This window comes from Tachypleus tridentatus, chromosome 10 (genome assembly GCF_004210375.1).
Source record: "Tachypleus tridentatus isolate NWPU-2018 chromosome 10, ASM421037v1, whole genome shotgun sequence".
In the NCBI taxonomy this organism is placed as follows: Eukaryota; Metazoa; Arthropoda; class Merostomata; order Xiphosura; family Limulidae; genus Tachypleus; species Tachypleus tridentatus.
In genome coordinates this window covers 51,917,604-51,941,676 of record NC_134834.1, presented here as the reverse complement: position 1 = coordinate 51,941,676, position 24,073 = coordinate 51,917,604, and the positions used below count along the sequence as shown (strand labels likewise).

At 33.0% G+C, this 24,073-nt stretch overlaps 1 protein-coding gene across 1 annotated transcript in view; it reads right to left on the bottom strand.

The window, feature by feature from the left end:
* Window positions 1-23,683, bottom strand: part of LOC143229274 (uncharacterized) — a 46,402-nt gene extending 22,719 nt beyond the window's left edge. Inside the window, exon 1 of the mRNA XM_076461396.1 lies at window positions 23,454-23,683. Coding sequence (XP_076317511.1) covers window positions 23,454-23,508 — 55 coding nt within the window. The 5' untranslated portion in view covers window positions 23,509-23,683. The remainder of the gene's footprint in view (window positions 1-23,453) is intronic.
* Window positions 23,684-24,073: the final 390 nt, after the last annotated feature.

The following is a 24,073-nucleotide window of genomic DNA, read 5'->3' as shown; positions in this document are numbered from 1 at the left end:
TTTATTTTTATTATGTCACTTGTACACGACTATTTCAACAAAAATTGTGGCTACAATTAGCGATGTCTTGAAAAGTTTGCTTTTAAATAAGAAAATTCTTCTCTTTGTAATTTCCATATTCTAGTTAATAATACAGCTCGGTGTTACGTGAAGGCCTAGTCAGTTATAATAAAACACTGCATGAAATAATAAGAGAAAACGTTTAGTCATAAGACTTATTTCTAATATACTGGCATTTGGCACGTGAACATGTAAGCATTTCAAGATGTGGTTTAATATTAAAAAACACATTCGTAAAAGTTCACAAGTAACCACTGCTGTTAACATGCAAATTTGTCATCTTTATGAAAGAACCCACTCACTACTTTGTATAACATTTTTGAAGAATTTTGTGAACAGATATTCGAGTTCAGTTTGTTTTTTAGAAGTTTCGTCAAAGCGCCTCCCTGCAGTATTCTAACCTATTTTAAAGTTCTTTGAAATGAAAAAAACAACAGAATATTTTAGAAATCCCTCGCTCGATTCGTTCAGTGATTCCAGTTCACTCGACCATTTCTATTTTCTTCCTTCCTCTCGCTATATACAGTAGCTCGAATAAGCTATTTTTTTTTGTTTTTCTTGAAAACCACTGCAAAGACTTAAGCCTTCAAGTTCTCCGCTCGGCATCACACTATAGAAAAACGTTGAATTGTAAATTTGTCGTTCTAAATAAACATAAACATATTTTATAAAAATGCATTTTCAGTAATTTAAAAAAGAATATAGTTACAAAGCTCACGTTTAATATTTGCACGTTGGTCGTAAATTAAAATTTAAATTTTGGACCAATTCCTTTAACACCTCTTGTATTTTTTGTTTGAGCGTGGGATTTAAACGTTCGCTACAGATAAAGTGGTCTCATCTGATGTTTGACTTTGAAAGTCATATTTCGATATTGTTTTGTAAAACAAAAGACAGTCTCAATGGACTTCATCTACGGAAGTTCAGTATATGTGTGTTTTCTTATAGCAAAGTCACATCGGGCTATCTGATGAGTCCACCGAATGGAATCGAACCCCTGATTTTAGCGTTTTAAATCCATAGACTTACCGCTGTACCAGCGGGGAAGCAGAAGTTCAGTGAAATGCTTCATGGGCGTATCAAGTATGTTATTGAAAAGCTTAAAAAATTACAAAATGGATAAAACTTAACAACCTCTTGAATTGAAAACATAACATCTAAACAATGTTTCCTGATCTTTGTTTTAAACTTTAAACTTCCACCCACTCTCAGTAAAACAGATTTACGATATTTTTAAAAGATTTTTAATGATCTGGAGATATTCGTCCACTTATCTCAAACTGCCTTTGTTCAATTAAATGAACAATTTCGAATTATTCATTTTCAAAATACAGAGTACAGAAATTAACTGAATGATATTAAGACATTAGAGGTACTCTTTCAAGACATTAACCCAAGAGAAAGTAGATAATACCGTTACACTGTGTATAAATTGTTAAAATTAGCATACTGCATTTGGTAAAAACTGAAAGTGAGCACGTACAGCTATGCCTGTCCTTATTAGTTTAAACGCAGATAATGTAATACCCTTTTAGGTTAAACACTTACATCTGATTTCTTCAGACAAATGTTGGTCAATTTCCTACACTGTGTTTTAAAGTAAAGATGCGACTAAAAACGTTTATAACAAATGTGACATTAACGGCTTGGTTCAGTTAAGGATGGATAATGAGATAGTGTAGTGAAGAATAAATTATTTAATTTTAACAAATAAAACAATGCTATTAACTGATCTTGTCTGACCTAGTACTTAGGCGGTTTTACTCTCAATTTGTGGGTTGCAGGTTAGAATCGCTATCACACCGAACATGCTCTTTTTTTCAGCAGGGGGAGGCGTTATTATACGACGGTCAATTCCACTATTCATTGTCAAAAGTTGCCAAAGAGTCCGTATGGGTGATGTTGATTATCTATTTTCTCTCTAGTCTATTCCATCACCTCTAATTTAGGGATGGCTAGCACAGTTAACGTTTGCGTGAAATTCAAAAACGTTTGACTTATGGTAAATAAGTGAATTAATCAAAACAGAAACATAACAGAGTCACTTTATTCTAATTGTCGTATATAAATATACTATGTGTTTTCTTCCACCCTTTATTAATATGGAAATTTTCAATATTTCATATTTTACTTTCCCACCACATTGGCCAAAAGGACGTTAAATTCTCTTCACCTTAACTGCTTGGGCCTGGCATGGCCTAGCGCGTTAAGGCGTGCGCTTCGTAATCTGAGGGTCGCGGGTTCGCGCCCGAGTCGTGCCAACCATGCTCGCCCTCCCAGCCGTGGGGGCGTTATAATGTGACAATCAATCCCACTATTCGTTGGTAAATGAGTAGCCCAAGAGTTGGCGGTGGGTGGTGATGACTAGCTGCCTTCTTTCTAGTCTTACACTGCTAAATTAGGGACGGCTAGCACAGATAGCCCTCGAGTATCTTTGTGCGAAATTCCAAAAACAACAACAAAAAACTTAACTGCTTATTGTACACTGCCATTTAAATAGAGTATCATCATTTTGTCTTTCCGTAGCAAGATGGTTATCAGGTCACCTATCGTATGTGAGTTAGATAGGTATTGTTTCAAATGACCATCATAAGGCTTAATGAGATTACAACCTTTCTTGTATTTTATTGGGGTATGACTAGTCGCGTGCATAGTACTAATTACCCTAAAATGTCTGACTTAAACGGTTGATGTAGTTAACGTAAAAATTATTTAGGTTCGAAAAAGATTTCAGAAGCAGTCTGGAACATGAACATGAGAGATACAGTTCGGAACTTGAGATCACCGTGTTTGTATTAACTCTATAGAAATGCAACTATCCATTGCGACAAGTTAAATATATATGTTAATATGCTAATCTTAGATTAAATCTGTCCATTTCAATTGTACGCTTGTGTTTAGTCTTTATTTATTTATCACGACTTCAAAAGTAATAGGAAAAAATTACACTACAGTATATAATTTCACGAGGTGAACAGGTAAGAAATTTGTGTTGTTGTCTCAACGGGATATCTTACTGTAGTATGAATGGAGTTTTTGTGTTTAGAGTGGTAAATGTACCAGCTTTACCTAATTATTTGTATTTAAATTTAAAAAGTTAAATTTTAAGGAAATGACATTTTTCATAGCATGAAGAATTTATGAGCAAGAGGGAGAGTTTGTCCCTGAAAGAAGATTGTTGGCAGAAAGGAATATCGTTTTTTTTTTGGAGAATTCCACATCTGGATGTCTGACTTTTACTAATGCTCCTTACAACCAACGACTGAGGAAGAAGTGTTGCCAAATTCTGTGAACTGTGATCCACCCCTAAACAACTAAAGCTCACCATAGTGATATGGAAACTGGCTAGTATAATACAGGATTGGGCAGTCTCTATAGGATTATCAGGCCTATGTCAGCCAAAGAAATTCCAAATCAGAAGAGGTCAAAGCAACAAGAAAGTAGAAAAAGACTGTAAGAGTTGTTGGTGGACACCATTCACCTACAGGTTAGATAATGACGAGGACAGTGGTTTATAGGACATTTTTGAGCCTCTCTGAGCATTGAAGTATCCTGCTAGGGTGACCCTGGATCATGAAAAACCTGGAGTTGAGCAGGACCAATAAACAAAATGCAAAAAGAAACTTGTTGTTTTATCATCCTATGCCAGGACAGAAACAGCCGATGGTCAGGGCTTTTAACAATGCCTATTGCTCTGTACCTAAGATGTTGGTGATATCTCAGCCAGGTGATGGCTAAGAATTCATAAAATAGAGGCTTTGACCACAACCACAGAATCCCGTAAGTCAAGCCAAGCAAATCATGCTTCTAGCTTTCAAATGTACAGAAAACGAAAATTTGAACAATTTCCTAAAACGTTTCAGATAGATTATTGCCTGGAATGGCTGATTTTCAGAAAACACCACCTAACACCTGATTTATAACTTATATTTTGTATCTTTGAATCCAGTAATACACTTAAGTGAGATACAACTTTGTGACTATGAAGCCAATTCATTGAGCCAAGTTTAAGCTTCTGTAAAGAGACATCACTGAAGGACTGACAATCTGGGTGACTACTGAAGATGTTTAAATGAAAATATATGCCTGTCATTGGCCTTAACAGGTCGAGATGTTTTGGTATATAAATTTATTGAGGGACTACTTGAAGGAGTTATGATACATCACCTGGGTGTGAAAGACATTTACAGATTAACAGAGGTAATTTGTATCGTGGTATGATTTACTAACACCAAACAAATTGCAGGAGAAAAAAAGAAGCCTGTAGCAAAAACTGCAATAGCTGTATCTCAGGCAGACCGTCTACCCAAATGCTTCCATTTAAACAAGCCTGAACTACGCCAATGAATAATCAACTATCTACATACCTGAGTACTGCAGTACTGTCACATTGGTATTCAGGCCCTCCAATGGGTTATATGTCATAGTCAATGATATCTTCACTGGATATAAATCTAAATGAAAGGGGGAAAGCAAGTTGCTCACACTTTGCTGTACAATAAAGAAACCAAGTCAGAACTAGACATCAGTTTGGATAGAGATGTCATGCACTGATAGGTTTAGTGATCAGCCTAGCTCACTCAGGGCTGGACTTGGTATGTACTCATAAAAGTACATGTGAGAGAAATATATTTCTTGGTAGATATGCGAGTAATATAAAAATAACAGATCTTGCTATATACAAGGACCTCTAACAAAAATTCATCATTTATACAGAAGATAATGATGTTTTTCTTGGAAATGGTGACAAGCGAGATGTTAATGGAGAAATTAATAACTAAATAAAGCTATACTGAAACATCCAAAGAAAAAATGTAATTACTGTGGATCTCTGCTTGACATTCTTGGGATGGATACACTGTGGAGTTTATCATTTAACTTTACCACGCAAAACATGATGGTACATGGAAGAGTTATCCGACATTAAACAGAAGGACATAAGAAACAATGTTCCTACTGAAAAGACAGTAAGAATGATAAGTGAAATAAAAGTAAATGAAGTGTAACACTGTGGTTGTATCCAATAACAAACACTTGCATAATTTTCTAGTTGAGTATTATGCAGAAAATCTAGATTCATCCCAATAGCAATCACACAGACACTTGTTCGTGAAGTAATCTTATTTGTTTACAGGACAAGATGACCAATTAGTAAAGTATGTCTAATTAAACAACCATCATTCCGGCTTTCCTGCTGCACTATGGATGCAGTCAGTTAACGTGAATTATAAAGGATGGGATTATGCAACTGTCAGTGGGTACTCGGTCATTTCCAGCCATGAGTGTCAGATAGATAAAATATATGCCCGGGTTCTCTGTTGAGTTTTGGTTGCTAAACATGGTAACTCGTATTGAAATTTTCATTGTTGAAAATAGATATAAGTCTGAAATCATTGGAAGGGTAACGGTGTCCAGCATGATATATGGGGGTATTTCTGAGTCAAAATGTATCGTATTACCAGGTCTAAGTTTGATTTAGGTGCAATAAATAGTTTCTATGAGATTTTGTGTAATGCAGCTGCCAATTTGTAAAAAAAAAATCGAGCTTAAACTAAAGGAGATACAACAAAAATATCTCTAATCTGTTTTTATGATGTCCTACAGTTGAGTAACATATTTAGTCTGCTTCTGAAAACATAACTCATATTTCACTGAATAAGAAAACCGGGCTTAAAGTTATGACGTGGAAAACGTGCCTTAATGCACATAAAAGTATCTGAATCAAATTCTGAGTAGGGAAGGACTGTCTATAGGTCCTGGTGCAATATTAGTTTTTAACCTCTGAATGAAAAAATAGGCAGGTTCCTCGTTTTGTATCATTCTATCTGCGATTTCTTGCCATTTTTTCCAAAAGTGCATCACCATTATTGGTTCTCACTAAACTATAAATGCAATTGAACTGGAATAAAGAGTGGGAACAAGAATTCTAGGCATACTTTAATATAAACATCAGTGTTGATATATCCACAATAAGATTATTAACAATTGTTAAATATTAATGTCAGTGATAATGAAATTGGAGTAGTGTTATAACAGTTGTAGAATGGGATAGATGGTTTAGTTTCATATATTAGTTTACTATTTATAATGTTCAATGATTCTTTGTTAAAGAGTTTTATCATATGTGTTACATTTCAAATTTGAATCCTTGTTGAAGGGATTTCTTATGTATTTGTTATTCCATATTACAGTGTTTCTTGATAGTTAAAATATGGAACTTCAGATCATATAAGTAATATTAACTCTCCAGTAAAAGATAAAGATATCAAACACCCATATAACAGGTGTGTGCCCATGAGAAAAAATAGATAAAATATAGCCCAACAATTGGTGTTGGCAGTGAGTGATGCTAATTAGTAGTAGTTCTATTTTGTTAGTTTGTTTAATAATAACTTTGTTTGGTGTAATGTTCATCTTTTCTGGCTCTTTTCTATACATATGCGTAACAATATTATACATAAAGTTATATAAATATATATATTTATTGTAACAATCTTAGTAATGTCTATATTATTTACAAACACGTTTTCATTGTGTTTATCTTGAATAAATATTGTCTTGTTTAACTCTACACTTATGTTTAGTCTGTATTTCTTTATTTAGCACGAGATCAGTAGTCGCAGGATACAGAATTACTCCGCAGTAAATATCGTGTCAAATCTCCTGTTATTAAGGGGACATGTCCTGTCGATCTGAATGTGATTAGTCATACCTGACAGCATCACATTTTCTGTTAATAACATTACAATAGCCCTCAAATCTAGGATACATAAGCTCAAAATACACTTAGCTTGCTTTTTAAGTTTCAGTTTTGGTCTCGATAATAAAAACAATTTTATATGCACACGAGTCAAATGGTCAGTTCAGTTTTATGTTTTATTACTAGGTACAAAGCTAATTAATAGGCTATCTGTTCTCTGCCCACCACATGCATCAAACCCAGTTTCTAGCATTATAAGTTCGCAGACATACCTTTGTGCTACTGGGGGGCAACCTCACAATTACTTACTTGTTTTATTCCAACCGTCAAAGTCCTAATATTTCACATAAATTTTCTGACCGTAGATTCTACTTTGTTGTTTGGTTTTTGTTAGACAAAAAGCTACACAATAGGCCATGTGTGCTCTACCTACTACAAGTATCGAAACCTGATTTTAAGTGTGTAGACCTGCCGCTGAGCCACTGGGCAGCTAATGTTTTAAACATGAACAACATTGCATTGTGAATAGTAATCACATTTTATAAAATTAATATTTTTGGTTCCTTGTTACCTTCAAACAAGTTTCTATGTAGTAAATATAGATCACTCTAAAGAGCGTTTTTACACACTGTTGCACGACACCGTTTTTTGATTGTAATAAGCTTGTACGATGGAAAATGATGTTACATGAAGACAACAAATATCAATCGTATTTTTCCAGATCCTCTACTTACGTAAACTTCAGGTTCCAATCCACTATCCAGCATATCAAAGACGCCAAACTCCTCTGGGTTTGCATCAGGGAATTTGAAGTATGTCGTAAGATATGAGACTGTTGTGGTTCCAGTTTTCTTAGCATTCTTCTCACTTTGATTTTGAGATGTAGTTAGAAGTTTGTGAAGTTTCGTCAACTTTATAGCCATTATTTATTACCTTAAAGCTTCTATCAGAAGATATGCTGTCTGCACTCCAATAGATTTTGGATCGGAAGGCTCTATTTCTTTATCACACTCGACATTTCCACAGAGGTTCGGTAATCGGTTTTGAATCTTATTTATTTCTAGGACTCCCTTTAAATGTTCGGCACAGCGAGTATTGAACCTGTTTTATTAGGAGTGTGATCATTCAGACTTATCGCTGGCATTGTAAGAAATACATTTCTATATTTGACATAAATATATTAAAAAGAATGGAATTTGTAGCTTTGAATGAAAATAGAATAACATTCATCACGAAAGCTACATTCTTAAGTAATTTATTCTTGTGATTCAATGTGAGAAGTTCTTGTTTCATACATATAATTATAATTCAATTTGTTCATCATTAATTTTGTACTTTAATGATTCATTCGTTGATTCAATTTAATGAAGTTAGGCAGACATATATCTGATAAAACTGCGAAAATGAGCTGATTTCTGTTATGGTGATTTTTATAGCAGTTTAAGTAACCGAGTAAGTTATGAAACTCATTAGCATGCGCATCTTCGGAGAAAAAAAATAAGCCGTTTGTTTTGAGCAATTATAAAAATGAATTATTTTCCTTCATTAAAAGACATTATGTTACTTTTTAAATTTAGAACAGAACGCCATCAACATTTTCGATTAGACTTGTTTTCGCAGCAGTTGCGTTTTCATATGTTTAATTAGATTTAAGAAAACACTCATCTCATTTTCCGTTATAAAAAGGGGTACGTAAATTTTTAAACTTTCCTACTTTTGACGTTGAAATTCATCGAGAAGAGAAAAGATCCTTATTGTTTTATACTTCGCATATGTTTGTTATTTGTAACTTTTGTCATAAATTCGAAGTTGTAATTTTTCGGCGCAAGGATACAGAGTGGGTTATTTGTTTTTATGGTAAGGTTTTCCAGTACCTGCACTTGACAATATATGAATGTTATTCAACAGAAAATACTACCCATACTTCATACTTAGATACTTCTTGCAACTTTGCTTATGTTTAATAATTTATGAATGTTGTTTACTAACTAACTGTATTTGTATCACTTTTTTACTGTACTTATAATTTCAGTATTTTATTCATTTGTAGACCGGGTCTAGCCTAACGTATCGAAGATTCCAGGGTTGGAAGAATGATGACGCAGGACACGTTCTCTACTTCGTCAGTGAATACGTTATAACATTGACAGTCACTCCCGTTATTCGGTTCAATAAAACCGACCTTGTGGCGATAAACTGCTGTTTTACAACTGGCCAGTGGCTCGAAATTAGGAATAACTATGTCTGTACTTTAGAAGATCTCTGGGTGTCCATATAAGCCACGTGTGCGTAACAAGTCGTTTAGACTGACCATTTTGTTTCTCTAGTTAACGTCATATTACACAGCAGCATAATGTTAGATCGTATTTATGCCACATCAACCTGAAACATTGTTCCTGACTTTACAACTACCGTAAATTAATTAGTTCATCCTTTATATGTTTTAAACATAAGTTATCCGTTTGAAAAAATTCAATCATAAAGAACAAATTAACCCACGTATGTATACGTTGTTCTTCAAGTTGAAAATTCCAGTTTCTTGTTTCTTTGTATATAGTCCCTCAGTGGCATAGTGAAATGTCTGCGGATTTACACCGCTAAAGTCTTGTTTTCGATACCCGTGATGGGCAGAGCACAGATAGCTTATTGTGTGGCTTTGTGCTTAATTTAAAAAAAAAAACAAATCAAAACTTTGTATATAAATCTGACTTCTGTGATGTCATAATCACTAAGGAAAGCGTCATGTCTGATTATTACACTGCGCTGAATTAAATAATGGATCAAATACAGTATTATGCATTAAACCCCTTTTAATAAGCAGTATTATATTTATAGATAAATTTTAAACGTGGAGTTAGATCATTAAATGTTTTTAAAAGGTAAACAAGACTGCATGATGTACTATCGATTCCGACTTAGTGTTTCGTAATATGTTTGACACATGTCTAAGTAATCTAATTATTCCTAGTTCCTATCATTTCAATTCATTAGTTTGCTAATTTTAAATAATTGCTTTAGTTACAGTTTCCCATACATTATTTTATTTCATATGTGTTCTTGTTAGGTGGTTAATCAGCCTGTAAGATGCCTTCTAGACGTAGAATTAATTGCTCGCCACAAAATTGAAATAACTTTTAACTGGCATTTCCAATAACACAGTTGATTTAGCCAGTCTAAACAATGTCTTCAAGACAAGAAGAGAAGTGACGATTCCTAAAAGTGATTGAAATTTGTCTTTGATAAAACCACATTCGATTGCATACACTTTACTAAACTAACAATGTTGTGCAGGATATAGGAGTCAAAATTTGTTATTGTATTACAGAGGGAAGAGATGGAACAATAAATCCATATACTAATTCTCAATCAGCTGAAAGAATCAATACTCATATTCAACAATTTGTAAGTTTAAAACTTATATTTCACTCGTAACTGGCCCGGCATGGCCAAGCGTGTTAAGGCGTGCGACTCGTAATCTGAGGGTCGCGGGTTCGCGCCCGAGTCGCGCCAAACATGCTCGCCCTCCCAGCCGTGGGGGCGTTATAATGTGACGTTCAATCCCACTATTCGTTGGTAAAAGAGTAGCCCAAGAGTTGGCGGTGAGTGGTGATGACTAGCTGCCTTTCCTCTAGTCTTACACTGCTAAATTAGGGACGGCTAGCACAGATAGCCCTCGAGTAGCTTTGTGCGAAATTCAAAAACAAACAAATCACTCGTAACTATAATTTTAATTGTTGAAATAAACGATTACGTCGAAATGTAACCAAGTCATTATCAATGGAGATTTCTTTTAAATAGCATAGTATAGTAGCTTAGAATAACAAAGAAAAAAAACCACTGATTACTAGTTTATTTGTTCTCTAAAACCTTTATAGTTTTTATATACCCATTTAGAGTGTTGAACTTGTAAAACAAGGAAAATAATTAGGAGAAAAAGGGCACAAAATTATTATTGTTAACTAAACATTTCAATTTAATATTGTTAAGCATCGTCAATGCAGTTAGTGATAATTTTCCCTTCGAAAATTTTAGTTTAAGCTTAGAAATAAAAATGAATAAGAACTAAACAATGATTAAAAAAAAAGAATAAACCTGTTCTCGGAAACAAATGTAAGCTCCGAGATCTGTTCTGAAAAATTCATCGTGATTAAAATGTTATTATATATATAAAAGCATCATTTTCATTTTGTTACTAATTCTCATTTAGTGTATCAAAAATGAGTGTTTTTTCCATGAAATTATTAAATAGAAACACTTTTGTAAACTAACAGCAATAGTCATGAAAATCTTGTTTGTTTGTTATAATAACTTCCAAATGGTTTGTAACAGACTTCTGGTTTTTGAAAAGTTTATAAATTAATTTCAAACTGCCTAAAGAAAGACGTTAAACAGCTACAAAGTAACACATACAGACTTTTTATTCCCTTACCTAAAGTAATCTGAGGGTAGTTGGTTCGAATCTCCGTCCCACCAAACAAGCTCTTTCTCTCAACCATGGTAGCGTTATAATGTGACAGTGATTTTCACTATTCGTTGGTAAAAGAGTAGCCCAAGAGTTGGCGGTGGGTGATGACGACTAGCTGCCTTCCCTCTAGTCTTACACTGCTAAATTAGGGACGGCCAGAGCAAATAGCCCTCGAGTAGTTTTGCGCGATATTCAAAACAAACCATACCAACCCTTACCTAAAAGGTATTTAAGTTAAATAAGGATACATTCAATGAATTTAACCTATAGTAGATAATTTTATTCTGTTATTCTGTTATTGTTAATTAAAATTCGTGAGTATTTAACTGCATCATTCTGATTTTTATTACGTAATCTGTCGTTCTGCCTCCTCATGTCTATCACTAAAGGTCATAGAATTGATCTATTGTGACACCACACACATATCAATATTACGCCCTTTCATACATAAAAATAAACAGACTACCATGATTTTTCTACACATAAGACACGTAGAAAAGATGAAACAATTCTACAGACGAGTAATTCAATTTTTATCTTTTTGTGTGTTTGTTTATAAGTATTTTTCTTTGTTTTACTTTCGTGCTGCAAGGGAAGACGTTTTTGTTCCAAGGGTCTTGTTATGTGGTTCTGGTAGACACAAAATAAAATAATTCAAAATTACTAGTTAAACCTAGTGTCAATTTTACTGACTAAAAGTATGATTAAATCAGAATTAAAAATTAAGAAAACTTAGTGTTAGTTCCAATAAAATTACTGTTCCTTTACAAAGAATTATAAGAAACATAATTTAGTGTTAGTTACATTGAATTATTTATTTAGATTCATCAGACAGATTTTCTTTGCTGCCTAGGGAAATGAATTTAAAGAAAATTTTATTATTATGGAATTCCCACATGTTTGTTACAATAAAAGCTTACCTCTTTTCAGCGAAACATCTTTATTAATAAAGAAAAATACTTATAAACGTTTTCATTATTGAAATAAATAATTACGAGCTCGGAATGTTCACATAATCATAAAGTTCTTTTTAACCAACTGGAAAATCTAATGAACAAAATATACCTCGAAACACTTTTACTTGTAAAAGTATATATATCCATGTTCTATTTAAATTTACCAGTTTCAATTCATATCGTGGTAGCAGCATTATGTTGCTTGGGGATTATCCAACTCTCCATATAAATGGTATAGATTTTCGGAAATCCAAGTCCTTATCATCGATTCATATAGGAGTACAGTCACTCGAATGTGTTGTTTTCGTGCTTAGAGTCAATGAATTTTTACTTTTTCGGAACACTAGTACACAAAATGTTGACGAATAGAATAAATAAGTAATATACCTTTCTTTTTATGGTCATGGCCCTTCTACCCTTTAAGCCAGCATTCCTCCACCGACTCAAGTAAGCTGTTGAAACTTTCTCATCGACCAAACATAAATGATCGAGCTAACATTGGCTCAAACATCAGACCCCAGGTGTTCAAGGTGCAAGATTCGCTGACTAAAAAGGTCTGATGTAGTGCGCCTCAAGATTAATAGACATTCGGTGCCAGTTGTTCTTCCAACAAGATAATTTTAGCCGAATGTGTCAATTTTATCTGTACCTAATATACTTTTAGAAATAAAATTGTTGCACTAGTGTCCTCTATTATTGGGTATATAGATCTAATTGCACTGCTATATTTATTTATAAAAATTCTAACTGCAAGACCGAAACAAAACATTTCCTATTAGCAACAGCAGCACATTTATGTCTGTTACTGGGAGTCGTCATAAACCCCAAGCATGCTTCTATTGTAATCGCTACATGCTGTAAGTGTGTATTGACAAATGAATGAATTAGGTAAAATACAAAAAAAAGCATAAGGTATTAAACATGGTTTTTTCTAAGTGTCACATGGATGTATGTTTTGTAACATCCAGTAAAAAAAAATTAAAGACTCGTTTCGTACTCGAGCGGATTGTTCTATCGTCCATTCAAACGTTCCATGTAACACTCAAGCACGATTTGTGCATGAATCAATAGCGAACTTTCGTGATTCACTCGCTTTGTCACCCTATCAACTGTTGTTAATCCATGATTAAACAAAACCCAATATTCTCCGCCCCCATCTCATGTTTCATGAAAGGAACCGCCATGACGCATCATGTCAGTTACCCATTCTGAACCTGCCATTTGCAGTTTTACAACTTCTTCATTGTTCAGCTATTACAACGCTCAAATTTTTGTTTACTTTTTCTCTTAAAAACCTTAAGAAACTTTTCCCTTTCCTGTTTTTGATCACAAAGAGAATTGGTGTTGAATAACTTTTTCGCGTGATTTCGTATAATACGAAACTGGCACCAAAATATTTTTCCCTCACTATTTATTTGAAAACAATTATGATTTTTTTAAGATAACTGAATCTGTTTTTGATATAAATTAAATAAAAAGCACCTTCTTTTACTATTTCATGGCTTTTTCTTATCTCTTTTGTTTTTGGTTTCTCACCAAATAATCACGCAGTATTATATTGGAAATCATAACTTTGTCTGAACGATCATACAAGGTGAAATATCATTATTAAATATTATATATATAATATATGGCCTGGCATGTCCAAGCGCGTAAGGCGTACGACTCGTAATCCGAGGGTCGCGGGTTCGCGCCCGCGTCGCGCCAAACACGCTCGCCCTTTCAGCTGTGGGGGCGTTTTAATGTTGCGGTCAATCCCACTATTCGTTGGTACAAGAGTAGCCCAAGAGTTGGCAGTGGGTGGTGATGACTAGTCTGCCTTCCTTCTAGTCTTACACTGCTAAATTAGGGACGACTCGGTGCAGTGGGCTAACAACCTACTCACTTAAATACTTGTTGAAGAATCCGCAAGCGATTGCGGCTCTATGTTCCTAGATGGAATCTAATGGTGATAACTAACATATATATATATATATATATAATATTATATAACATTCTTCTTTAGACTAAACTCTTTAAAATTCGTGTTTATAATTATTTTATATTTTATATATATTTATATTTATATAAATTTAATAAATAGTTTATTTATTCGTGTTTCATTTTGAGCTACTGACTGGAAGTTAGCCAGTCAGCAACATCCTATCACTAACATATGTGCTAAGGTATTGACTGACACTCTTAAAGCGTGAGAAATATTTTGTGATATCACACTGACTAAAATCAGATTCACCAGATTTTAAATCCAGAGTTCCACCACAGGGCCAACCTGCGCCTTTCGATAAAATATTTTGTGTTTATCTAGTTTAGGATACTGTTATAAAAAATCTAAAATTTTACTCTTAAAAATAGAATTGTTGACAAATTTAAGAGAGTGTTGACTGGTATAATTTTGATAAATAAAGTGTGGTATGTGGAAATTGTATGTGTGAGAATGGGAGAGCACATAATTTATTATTGTCCATTTATTTTGTTCAAAACCTAAATCGAATCACGTGTAAAATTGCGCCTTGTTCTAATATCTTCTTCTATACAAAAAGATGATGTACTAACCACCAAAAAGAACAATGATGATAAACAATATAAAGTTTGTTTTTGTTTCTTTGGAATTTCGCACAAAGCTATACTTGGGCTATCTGCGCTAGCCGTCCCTAATTTAGCAGTGTAAGACTAGAGGGAAGACAGATAGTCATCATCACCCACCGCCAACTCTTGGGCTACTCTTTTACCAAAGAATATTGGAATTGACCGTCATATTTTACGCTTCCACGGCTGAAAGGGTGAAAATGTTTGATGCGACGGGGATTCGAACCCGCGACCCTCAGATTACGAGTCGAACACTTTAACCCACCTGGCCATGCCGGGCCTATAATATAAAGTATCAAATACAATTCGAACTTATACATACGAAATCAGGTATAGGAAAATATAATATGAATATTTGATCCTCATCTGACGATAATAAGCATTGATTAATTACACATTGGGATTGGAGAAAGAAGAAATCAAAAGTTTTTGTCATTTTGATGTCAGCAACTTATAACATATGCTCACCCAAGTGTTCTAAGTGTTTGCAAGAAACTTTTAATATAGTTCTACTGGTTTTAAGTAGATTGATTGCAGTTGAGTATCTAATCTAAAGAAGACGTTTGTCAAACTTAAAGAAGTTACAGCACACAACCAATGGTTTTTGATTTTAAAATTAAAATGCTCATAATTACAATAATATGTATTTCGTTTATGTGACTTATGGAGAAAATGAAAACAAACACAGCATTGAAAACTAAATTGTTTGTTCCGTACATAGAAATGGATATATATATTTATTAATAACGATTCTGGAACAGAAGGTAAATAAAACTGTAGTAGAAATAAGGATCATAAAGAAATACTCGATTTCAAAAGCTAAAAGAGTCATTAAATACTTTTTTCTCGAAATGTTTTGTTTTAAACTTTCTTCAAAAACTTTCTGGTTGTATCGTTAAAAGCAAGAATGATCGTTTTCTAAGGAAATTAATTAGGATGTTCAGAGTTACTTGTTTTTTTTTCTTTTCTTTTCGAGTCACTGAGAAAACTAATAAATAGGCCTAAGGTGCCCGATTATCCACATCACCTTGAATGCCTCATGGCAAACCATGTTCGCAATCACGATAACAAGGGCAACAATTAAAATGATTCTGTATTTTCCAGTTCACTTAAAGTGATTATAGTTTTGATTACTTTGATAATAAAATATAAGTAAATAAATTGGTTGAATGATGGTAAATAATTAAATAAAACAAAATTTGTTTATTAATATTTTATTACTATTAATTTGGTGAAGTCAAGAAAGATAAAACCTCTCTTAGAACATTTCGAAAATTACACCAATATTAATCTGCAAATCGGATTTATCGTATATGATTTATTTCTTATCACTATTTCAATTGTAATTAATGAGATACAGAACTAAAAGAATGCTTGGTAGTACGTTTGTAATTGAAATTTGTATGTAGTGATTTAATAGCAAAGTTATGTGAATAAATAACTGATCATTATTAAATGTATCAAGTAAAAGAGTCATTTCGAGTTTAAAGTCAGTCATTTTGAGTCTTAAAGCTATGAAGTTATGTTAAAAATCAGTAGACTGCCTAAATAATTAATGTCCTAATTTTCCTCGCCTCAAAATTGAATATAATAAATACCTTACTTACCATAACAAAATAATGAAACTATTTGTAATATTATAACTAATATGCGAACACAAGATAAACAAAATTAGAAGATAAAAGAGATACAAAACTGCTTCTTAATCTCATTACACTAATTAATTGTGCTTTGATCAAAGTTGAGTTTATTAAGTTTTAAAAAATATCGTGAAAAACTGAAAATAAATTATCGGTATAGTAAGCACGGAACATAATATTAATCTTATTATGTGAGTTGTAAAGTTAAGACTGATTAGTACTTTAACTTCAGAATTATAAATAATGTTCAGAACCATATAAGACTGTTTAATAACACAATTTTCTAAACTATATATACACGAAATTATTTATTAGCCTAAGACATTTTAATTACGGAATCTCTAATTTCTTCGAAAGGGGTTAAAAGGTTACCTGAAGGTGTAACTTCACTCGCACCACTTTATAATAGTGTGTTGTGTGTCAGCTAGTAAGCAAACACTGAAATAATGTCACATAAGGGTCTCTTAACGTTGCAAATTTGTACCGTCATGTCGTCAGCAAAACGTGCACATATTATGTAGCACGAGAGAATTATACGTTCTGTAGACTACAACACAGCATGACGTGAATTTCAAAAGCAAGAAATAATAAAAATCTTTGTTACTCTTAATTTTGGTTTTATTTACTCTTGAAACAGAACACTTTCGACGATCCTCTGGAAGTACATCTAGTAACATAAAATGCACAAGAACAAACACTGTTAATATTCTGGAAATAAATAAAAGAAATATTACAGTTTTACTAAAATTCTAAAACTTATGGTAAAGAAACAGTAAAGAAATGCGTATGAACTTATTTTTTTACTGTTTCTTATCAGATAAGTGTATACATTTTTGTTCCATTTCCTTTTGATATATGAGCTAGTAACCTTGTATGTTTAGTATATATATTTTTCATTCTTTATTTTTTATTAACGCACATTATTTTCCTTCCATATCGCAAGAACACACTTTCTGCTCATGATCAAATCACGCGCATAATACTTTTGTTGTTTAACTGAATAGACTGTCCGGCAGTTTAAGTTAACCCTTTTCCCTGTTGACTGATTTCATACTGTGATATCACAGGACACATTTTCTCAGGTTTGAAAGTCATCCAAGTATTTAAAAGATTAAAATGTTCCCTTGGGGCAGATCAAGAGTATTTGGGTGGAGTTAACGTGCCAAACATAATAGTCTAGTGTCCCTTATCAGTATGATAAACACGCTCAGAGCTAAAATTAATCATCACGTATAAAGAGTGAGCATATATGATAAACTGCAGTATATAATTCCGAAGCTTCTTCAAGAATTTAGTATTTTTTGATGAAAAACAAAACCAGCTAAGTAACTGTGCTAATATTTCAAAAAATTAAAACCTGATACATCTCTCATCGAGCAAAATCATTTAATATATTTTTATCATGACTGTACATCCCTCGTCGATGACATTGTGTGTGTCGAACTAGCCCTACTAATACTGCAGAATACAGGATTTGCCATAACTAAGTTTTTCTTCACACTTATAGCTTTTGACAGTTCCAAAGCAAGTACCCTCTTGGGCCACTTCGAATCACCTGAATCATTCACAATAAACGTAACAATGTTTCACAACTCAACCTCCAGATTTAATGTTAAGTGAAAGTTTAGACTTGATAGAATAGAAACTTGCTACTGTAACTAAGAACATCAAATTAAATTTTAACACGTAAAGTTGATTCTCTATTAAGTGGCTTTAATTTGACAAACGCACACTTAACTGCACATTATGCTTTATTTGTTTGGTTTGTAGTTCCAGCAGTAAACTTAAAAAATTCAGTCTCACTTGAGCAATTGAAAATAAAACTTATACCAAGACGTTTCATTGGGCACTACAAGACCAGGTGGGTTAAGGCGTTCGACTTGTAATTTGAAGGTTGCGGGTTCGAATTCCGATCGCACAAAACATACCCTTTCATCTCTGAAGGCATTATCATGTGCGGTCAATCTCACTATTCGTTAATAAAAGATTAGCCCTGAGTTGGCGATGGATGGTAATGATAATTGCCTTCCCTCTAGTCTTACACTGCTAAATTAGGGATGGTTAGAGCAGATAGCCCTCGTGTAGCTTTACGCAAAATTCAAAACACACCAAACCTTTTAGACTGCTATTTCCTAACGAATAATAGGGTTCACCGTACGTAATAACACCCCAACGATTGAAAAGGTAAGCATGATCATTGACGGGTGTATGTTACACAAACGATGGCTTATTTATATGTTCGAGTCATCTTAAATAATAAGCGCCCTTATAAAATGCTAAACGATTAGTTGTTATTATTGTAAAAAAATTAACGTTTTTCTGTTGTAGTTTAATTGATGCTCAATAGAATAGTTAACATATTTCACTTGACTCCTATTTCAAATAAAACTAAAACCAGAACTCATGATACATTCTATCGATCTTATAAGACAACAAGAGGAATAAGCAGAACCGTTGGCAAACAGTGAAGGAAAATCTGTAACTCTCACGTTTAAATTTATGAGCAAACAAGAAACATAAAACTGTTACCAGTAACAATAATCTTATGTTTTTTTGATGAAAACCTTTTTCTTGATTAAAAAAAAAAAGTATACATCCGCTAAACACAGATGCATCCTGAATATATGTATGTATATATTGTTGCTTCCGAGCCATCACTGTTCAACATATGCATCAATACTGGTAGAGCAGATGATGTTTTGATGATGGACTAGAAAGGATTCTAGTGAGAAGCGAGAGGGACGGATTAAAAAGCAGAGGAGATATAGGAGGAACGGTGGGTGACGGGGATTGAAGGATATTTTTAGTTTGCTAGTTTAAGTAGCTTCGAAGTAATGGTTACGATAAAAATTCCATTTAAGTGATGGATGTTTATATATAAAGCAAAGTGATTTTAAAAGAGATAGATTAGCGTAAAGATGGCATTTATGGAAAATACTATCGTATTAAATTAGTTTCGCTTCTTTACCAACTAATTTTCTGATAAATCCATTTGTCATACAAATAAAATCCGAAAACAAAATAAAACAAGCTATAGTTACTTACCGAAATGTTTAATATCTCGTCCAAATTAATCAGTGATTGAATTAATTACTTTTTAGAGTTTTCATGAGAAAAGTAAAAAAAAAAACAGGACAATAAATAACAATGTTTCTGCTACGTTACAAATAGAAATATTAAAGCTTCTATAGACAGTTTAAATGACATTTTTTATTTTACCTTTTCTTACTGTATTTCTGTCTTCCCTTCTCTTTGATCTTTCGCACCTGAGTTTCTGTTTCCCTACTTCATTCAAGTCCTTATATTTATATGTTCATTATTCCTCTCTTTATTCTATTAACATTTGTACATACGATATTTTAATTCTCTTCATTATTTATCTAATTGTATCATTTTGTTATATTCAACTTCTTCCTATTTTGTTTTAGTATCAACTTTCATGTGTATTTTCTTTGCTTTCTATAATATATTTTGTTATGCTTACTTAATCTCCATTATCCTGTTCTTGTTGTTTTTTATTTTGTTCATTTCCCTTTTTCAGCTTGCTTTAAGTTCAATATTTGATCAACTCTTCTGTTTTATTTTCGTTTCATTGTTCGTCAGATCCTGTATTTTAATTTCTCTCGTCTTCCTTTCTTTAGTATTTTGTGTTTCAACCATACTTTTGTCAATTTCTTTAATTTCCTTCCACCATTTTCGTTGTTTTTTTATTTTGTTTATCTTAATTTTTTGTTAGCTTTTCCGGTTTTTTTTCCTTTTCTCCGTTTCAGGTTTTACTATTTTTTGACAAATTGTCCTTTTAATCTACGTTATGCTTTCAACGTTCCTCAAAGGACTTTGTTTTCTATGTTTCATATCGAAGACATGGCTACTGCTGTATATGCAAAGCATACTCTTTAAGGTTTGGCATGGTCAGGTGGTTAGGGCGCTTGACACAAAACCAGCGGGTCGCGGGTTCGAATCCCCATCACATCAAACATGCTCGCCCTTTTAGTGGTGGGGGCATTATAATGTGACGGTCAATCTCATTATTCGTTGGTAAAAGGAGTAGCCCAAGAGCTGGTGGTAGGAAGTGATAACTAGCTGCCTTTCCTCTAATCTTACATTGCTAAATTAGGAACGACTAGCACAGCTAGCTCTCATATAGCTTTACGCAAACTTCTAACCAAACCAGGAATGCTCTTTATGCTATAACTACGGCAATTTCTTTTATTTTCAATAACATTTGAAGTCCTTATTTCCTTCGGAACTCTTTCGTTATTCTTCGTATCGTAATGGATCCTACAAATTTAGTTAACAGCTTTAACAGTTTCAGGTTTCTATCACACCAACTTTCACTTAACAATAATTTCAAGAGGTTTATTTCGCTAGTTAAAGTTTATTTTGTGATAAACCGTAGAATAAATATCGCTTCTAGACTGGCGAAGAAAAGTCATTCTCAGTATAACAATCTCATAAAAATACTTTTTTTAAAAAGAAATAACGTTCAGTAGCAAACAATAAAGTGTCTTATGGTTTTACAAAGTATATGAAGGGTCCTATTTAAAACATTAACTATTAATACGATAAAACCTTTGAGTTCAATTCCTGTATCTTTTGTCGTTGTTGTTTCATAACATGCTTCAACCTTTTTCTTTCAAGTTGAAGTCAATAATAATTCAGTTATTTAGAACAAGAGTTTTATCATTTATTCGTTGTTAAATTTGTATACGTATTCTTAAACCATAGTTAAATTATTGAGTATTTTAAATATATTTAACTTATTTATAATTAAGTTTATAATTCCATTGTACGAGTGTTTAATAAATAATTTAATAACACATTTCTTTACTTCATGTTTATTCCTATTTCACTGACATTACCTGTTTTTACTTCTTCTAACATCATAGTTAAAGTGATTATCCTTTAATACAAACTTTTCACCCTTGGTTTCCTTTCGTTAGTCTTAGTTCCAGTTCTATTTCACATTATAATCTTTTGTTGTATCCTGAATCTGACTGTAATTTAGACATTTTATACTATTGCGTCCATCGTTTATTAAAATATTTAGTCATATTTATTCCTGTATTTTAACTTCGTTTTGTTTTCACTATATAATTATAGTGGCCAGGTGGTTAAAACACTCGATTCGTAATCCCCGTCACACAAAACGTGCTTGCCCTTTCAGCCGTGAGAGCGTTATAAGTGACGGTTAATCCCACTATTCGTTGGTAAAAGAGTAGCTCAAGAGTTGGGACTGGGTAGCGAAGACTAGCTGCCTTCCCTCTAGTCTTACATTGCTAAATTGGGGAAAGCTAAAGCAGATAGCCCACGTGAAGCTTTGAGCGAAATTAAAAAACAAACAAACACTATAATTAGTCTTCCATTTATCCCTGTTGAGTTGTTGCACATACATTGTATTCTTCCTATGTTACCGTATACAATTAGCATTTATATTATTTATATTATTAATGCCTTTATTTGCTTTCTCAGCGTTTACAGCATCGTAGAAGATAGCAAGCTTCCATTTAAAATCCTGTTACAAGAACAGAACTGAACAACGAACATTAAGTGTTATATCTGTTCACACGCACGAGACAAACAACATCCTAAGTTTCCATGAAGCCTGTGAAATCTTCCATTTAACGACAAGTGGGTTTCCTGCTGAGCGTTCTGTTCAAGTTTGCATCATGTGAAGATAATTCTTGATAGTGAATAATGTTGTAATCTCTGCCTGCATTTGTAACTCAGTCGATGCTTCATTGTTACTGATATTTACAATAGTTACGATGGTATGTCTTCTTCAAACACCATATCTGTAATATAGGAGTAGACTAAAACGCTCGTTTTGTTATTTGTATGTATAGATAGATACCTCTTGGTGTGTTAAAGTTAGTAATGCATGTTACATAGTGTTTTGATGTGCGTTTCTTTTCTCTTGAACTATGTTATATAACTGACAACATTTAAATAAGGTTATTCATATAGTTAATAATAAATACATTTTCTGGTATAGTATTTTTTAATATATTAATATTCTTCTCTGTTCTAGTTTTCTACCTGAAACATGGGCCATGCTTACGTATCATGGGTTATTTGTGTACAGTGTGAAGTATGTATACGAAATACGGTCCTCACTAACGACTCTAAATCATGTACAGATTGTGGCCCTCATTTATCCAATCGGGAGTGGATTATGTTTACGTAAAGAATATTCATCTTATCATAAGATAGATAAATCACAATATTTCGGAATTCCTTACTAATAGATCCTCTAACGAACAATATTTAAAGTTTCTCAACATTTAGTTATGATGTTAAAACCTAGGCCAACCTTTATCTCCATTTGTTCCGTGTGAAAACGTTTAGGCAAGTGTTTAATTTATTCACTCAAAAATCAAACTAACCTTGTTACATTAAAACATAATTACTGAAGTGTTCAAGAGTTGAAAGCTACTTCTCTCTTATATGTTTTATAAGTATTTTACCACCTTAAAATTATATAACGTATTTAGTTACACTGGATCTTTCTTATTACATATTTTCTTTGATATGATTCCATTACAATTCTTATCGCCCGACTTTGCGCTTATTCTGATGTACTTAAAGATACTTATATTGTAACTCGCAGTAAAATTTTGGTTTTTCCTCGAACGGTTTACAAAGTTAATACCATTAAGGAATCATCCTCAATCTTATGATATATTTGGTGAAAACCGTAAACATTTTAGAAAAACAATTAACGTTAGGTATATCCAAATTAATTATTAAAATACATTGTAGTGTGAGAGTGTGTTATAAAATAGATATGTGGTCCAAACAGTTTATTTTTTCGAGAATAATAGGTTATTTATAAAAATAATAAAACGAGCTGATTACGACAGAGAAGATGAAAACCATTAACTGTCTCTCTATCGTGCAGTCTATTATAAAAACAAATAAGCATTTAGTTTATTTTTCATAATATAGTTACTTGTTTTAGATTAAATAGCACCTTGTATGTTTTACGTCATTCTCGAAAATTCAAGAGAAAGACCTTAGATTTAGTTTTCTGAAGTTTTTCTTACCTGTAACCGTAACAAGGATCAGGAAAGCTACTGATAGGTGTGTTGGTAAATCCATTTGGGTTGGAAATTTTAACGAATTAAGAAGCAATTAGATGTTCATTACTATGTAACAGTTCCTGTGGGATTGTCAAAGAAACTTCAAGAACCGAATCTGGCAAGTGGTCGGACGACCGACTTTAATGAAACATAGTCACATGCGCGCGTGCTTCGGGACTGACAGTGCTGCTGGTTTCAATGGTGGCGTTCAATCTTACAGTAGAGTTTGTACTTTACCACTAGCGACATCAGTGGAGAACAGTGTAATTACTAAAACTGGATACATAGTTGATGTTCAAACTGCTATTTCTAATTATTCTTTTCTTTGTAGCACCAAAGAGTTTGTTGTTATTTTTACGTCCATTGACATCCACAGCTCTAAAACAAAACGTTAGATATATGACAAAAAATTTAAACTATTTAAGAAAGTATATTAAAATTAGGTAAAATTTAAAAAAAAACTTATTCAGAAACGCTATTTTTATCTTAAAGTTAAATTCTAGGTAAACCTTATACAGAACTTTTTTCAAGAACAAAAGCTTCACTCATACCGCATCATTCATCAAACGCATGCGCATTTGATT